This window comes from Psammomys obesus, unplaced genomic scaffold (assembly GCF_907164565.1).
Source record: "Psammomys obesus unplaced genomic scaffold, mPsaObe1.curated_primary_1811, whole genome shotgun sequence".
Lineage (NCBI taxonomy): Eukaryota > Metazoa > Chordata > Mammalia > Rodentia > Muridae > Psammomys > Psammomys obesus.
This window is the reverse complement of record NW_026585504.1, coordinates 59,764,315-59,768,868: the sequence shown is the minus strand read 5'-3', so window position 1 is coordinate 59,768,868 and position 4,554 is coordinate 59,764,315. Positions and strand designations below refer to the sequence as shown.

General features: G+C 57.3%; 1 protein-coding gene across 1 annotated transcript in view; it reads right to left on the bottom strand.

Annotated features, from left to right (window-relative positions):
* Positions 1 to 622, bottom strand: part of En1 (engrailed homeobox 1) — a 5,232-nt gene extending 4,610 nt beyond the window's left edge. Inside the window, exon 1 of the mRNA XM_055603199.1 lies at positions 10 to 622. Coding sequence (XP_055459174.1) covers positions 10 to 622 — 613 coding nt within the window. The remainder of the gene's footprint in view (positions 1 to 9) is intronic.
* Positions 623 to 4,554: the final 3,932 nt, after the last annotated feature.

Here is a 4,554-nt window from a genome sequence, read left to right as displayed (position 1 = left end):
GGGACGCGCCCGCGCCGACGGCGGTGGCGGGCTGGGAGCCGTCGGGCGGGCCACAGTTCGCGTCCGCGGCGCACAGGAGCGAGGCGGCGCCCGGAGCCCGCGCGCCCAGCGAGTGGACGGGCTCTCTACCTGCAGCAGTCTGGCCTCGGTCGCGCTCGGCGCGGCTCCCTCCTCCTCCTCCGCCGCCGGCGCCTCCTCCGGCCGCCGCCGTGGCCACCAGGAGCTGCGGCAGGGGCTGTTCCTTTTTGCAACCGAAATCGGGCCTCAGGATGTTATCGATGAAAAAGTTGGTGGTGCGGTGCAGCTGGGCCGCGGGCGGCGGCTGCTGGGCGGGCGCCGCGAGGGGCTGCGGCGGCGGCGGCGGCGGGGGCGGAGGGTGCGGGGGGAGGTGCGGGTGATGGGCCAGGGGCGGCAGGCAGGGCGCCGCGGGAGGCGACGGGGGCGCCGGCTGCGGGGACACCGGCACGCTGTCCCCGTCGCTGCCGCTGCTCCCGCCGGCTCCGGGGCTGAGGCTGAGGCCGAGGCCGCCCGGGGCCGCCGCCGCCACCACCGCCGCCGCCGCCGCCACCGCGCCGAGGCCCGGCTCGCGCTGGCATTTCGGCTCCGGCTGCTGCTCTTCCATGCTCGGCCGCCCGGCAGCCCCGGCCGCGGCGCCGGCCCCCGCCCCCCGCGCCGCTCTCCCCACCCCACTTTGCCAGCGGGCCCGCGGGGGTGAGCGCGGAGGAAGGAGGCCAGGCGAAGCCTCGGCGAAGGCACGGGGCGGGTGCAGCAGGAAAAAAAGAAAGCCGGACGTCTGGCCCGGCTCTCGCCCGCTCTGGTGGAGCAGAGCTCGCTCCCCCCTCTCTCTAATTTGTAGACATCCAGATACAGGAGAAGACACTTGGCTATTTTTTCCTTTTCCTTTTTTCTTTTGTTTTTGTTTTTGTTTTTTTTTTTTCCTTCAGCAACCAGATTTCAGTAATTGGTCTTAATAAGGGAGTCGGCCACAGCTCAAAAATGGGCGGGGGGAGAAAAGAAAAAAAAAAAAGAAGAAGAAAAAGGGGAAAAATTGTAAAGCTCCAATATTGGTTTTTTTTTTTTTCTTTCGTAAAGGAAAAAAAAATAGTCTTTAAAGTCTAGCCATCTTCCTAGGCAGTAGAGAGGGTTTGACTTCCTCAGTGTCACGCTCAGCTGTGCCCAGAGCGCGAGGCTGGCAGCGCCTTTAATCGCCTTGGCTTTTTTGCAGGGAGAGCATGTCTCCGCCAGTGCCGGGTCCTTTTTTTCCCTCCTGAAATCTCTGACAGCTCCGATCTTTGCACAAACTCTCTTGCTTAAAAAAAAAAAAAAAAAAAAAAAAAAAAAAAAAAATCACCCAGGCACACTTTTTGCCTTCAAACCGGAAGCACGTGAGTCAGGGCCGCACGTGTGCGGGACCAATGGCAGGCCGCGACTCGCGCTGACACTCAGGGCTCGGCCCAATGGGCGCGCGCGGGACGTTGCGGATAAATAATCCGGGGGCGGCGGCCGTGGGTGGAGAGGGGGTGCAGCGGCTCGTCCCCGAACGTCCGGCCCCCCCTACCCCGAGCTGTGCCCACGCCCCTCCCCCTCCTTCAGATCCAGACTGAGGAGGGCAGGGAGAGACCGAGGGAGCTAGACTTTGGGATGCAGGCAGATAAGAGAAGCAACTCCACAACTTGTTGGAGAAACATCGGACTGTTGATTCGTGCGCGCTGGGGACAGCGGCAGAGGGCAGGGATTTGGGATACTATGCACACACCCCCACTGCGCACCGGAGACGTTTAGCTTATTCTCTCTCTCTCTCTCTCTCTCTCTCTCTCTCTCTCTGTGTGTGTGTGTGTGTGTGTGTGTGTGTGTGTGTGTGAAGAGGAACGAAACCAAGAGATCCAGCACGAGAAAAAGACTCAAGGTTGGCTTCTTTCAGAGGCTCAATTTGGTTCCCACTAATGGCAAACCAAGAGGCCTGCTATACCTTGCTAGCACTATTGGTTCGTGTCCCTGGCTAGCCACACTGTTGACCTGCAACCGTGCCTTTCCCTGTCCGGGTCAGCAACACCCACGAGCTGCCGGGACGCCGTGGAGCCATGCCCACAGGCCGCAGAAGAGCCCAGCGCCTGCTGCCCTTTCCTTCCTTGGCTGGGGGGAATCTGGCCTGTCCTAGCCTGGAAGAGTTGTATCAAAAGAGCCCCAGAGCCAGGCCACGCAGTGTGCAGCCCTACAAGGCCTAGGTTTGTGTTTCAAGTTCAAGGAAAACTCTGTTAGATTTATCTGCAAAGTAAAAATCAAACTAATAAAATGCTGCACTTCAAATCTTTGCCTTGGCCGGCTGAAGATGTGGGCAACGGGGTTACCCCAAGTCTAAGCTGAATTCGCTGGCATGGCTGCCCACTCCGGCGGCTTGGGGAGGAGCCCTGGGCATTCTCGCCTCCAGTCGCTCCCACGCCGCTGTATTCTGGGCATTTCCTCTTTGTGCTCGTGGAGTGTCTCAAAAGTTTTCATAACGGAGGCTAAGGAGTGAAGGGTGCTGCTAGGCGCCCGGAGTGACCTGCCTGGGAGTTGTTCGGGTACGAATGGACTGCTGAACCTTCTGTACAAGAAAGGGGCCTTGCGCCCGAGCAAAGACGTCTCGATCCAAGTCCTGCTGCTGGTCCAGGCCGACCTCCCCTCCCCTGATCGCCATCCCCAAAGGGTACACTTTCTGACTATGTCTTTGGGACATAAGAGTTAACTCTCTACCCCCAGTTTAAAAATAACAATAAAAAAAAAAAAAAGCCACAGAGGTTAGGTTGGGAAAAACAGAGCCAAGCCCACAAGTCCAGCCGGAGCAGTGAGGCAGTTTGTCCCTGGGACTAGAGAAAGACAAAAATTCGTCTTTTGTTGGCTTCATCCCGGCTCAGCGGAGGACCTCCCGATTTCCCGGGCCAGTTTCCCAAAAGCAGCGTGCTGGCAAGAAGCTCGCCAGAGTTGCGTCTCTGGGGCCACCGCGGTCTCCGCAACTTTCTGAAGCCACTCCACGTCCACTGTGCCACCTCTTAGGTTCTCTTCTGCCTCTAACCCAAGGGATCCCCGAAATCTCCAGTTGCCCTCGCTCCTTTCCCCCCGAAATAGGGGTGGGATTTTTATTTATATTTAAGTTAGCAAAATTGAAATCTTTATCCCGCAAGCGACCGTGGGTACTTAATTAAATTCTAATTAGGACACTATCAATATCCTATTTAGCCGCGTAGCTTTTGTGCGCCGCGGTCCCTTTCAGCGCCGTAAATAGGGTCTCGACGCCTTATCTCGCCTGCAGGAGACGCCGTGAGAAGGGCTGCGGAAGATAATTTATAGGTTTTAATTACTCTTCATTCCGCCTGATCAGCTTGGCGTTCATCACAGGCCTGTGAATAAAACCCTGGTCAAAAGCTCTGTCACATAGCGCTGGCAAGACGTTTAATCAAAGTGAGCGGCCCCGCGCGCCGCGCGGCCCGGTCCTGTACGTAATTTCCAGCCAGCTGATAAAGCCAGCTGAATAATGCGGCGGCCCTTTGGAGACACCATTTACAGAAATGACTTTATTGACGGCTTAACGTCGGTAATTCATTTTACCTTTCATGTAGTGGAGCTCGGATTTGTTACAGTAATAGGATGATAAATGCGCCCGCGGCCCACGAGCTCCGGCTGGATTAGGCTATGCTCCTCTGCAGCGCGTTGGCTTGTCCCCCCCACTCCACCCCCCAGATCCACCCCGGACGGATGCTCCTTTAGACCTGTCGCCGGAGCTCCACGACCCCCACCCACCCTCTTCTCCCTCCTAAAACTGAACATATTGTTGGGAAGTGTATGTGCCTGAGCTGACGTCCTAGCAAGCCTTGGCGTGAGGTGTGTGCAGGCTGAGTGAGCAAATATTGGCTGAGACACTTGTGTGAGGGGTCCAGAGAACATCGAGCTCAGGGCTGGCATGTGGGTGAGGAGCTCCAGCGGGGGCAGGGTGAGTGGTGTGCTCAAGGGTGCGGGTAAAGGGGCTCGGTGTCTGTGTGCAAGGGTGCATGCCAGCGTGACTGCGACCGAGCCGTCCTCGAGCCTTTCAAGATCCTCTTCCTCGTCTTTGGTAGCTAAGGAATGTCTTGCACTGGATAGATGCCCAGGCCAGGAGAGCAGACAGACAGGTAAGGCAACAGGAAGCAGGTCTGGGAACTGACCAGAAGTGGAAACGCAGCCCCTTTCTCCCAATGCTGCCAGTTCCTGGGTCCCGAGCTAATGGAGGAGGTCAGTGCTTAGCTTACATTGCCTGGAAGTTTTCAGATGTGTGGTTACCTGTGCAAGAGTTCTCCCACCCCCACCCCCACCCCCAAAACAGAAGGGCACAGCCTGGGTATTATCTCCTCAGTAGACTGACTTGCCACCTTTTCATATCCCAAGTGAACTTGGGAGTTGGGAGGGGGACTAAAAAAAAGAAAAGGATTTTGTTTACTTCCAAAGGCCAAAAGGTGTGAGAGTGTAAGACAGCCTCCTACCCTCTTCCCCTCAAAGCAACCTCCAGGGCTGAATAACCAAACCCTCCAACCCTCCCCAGTC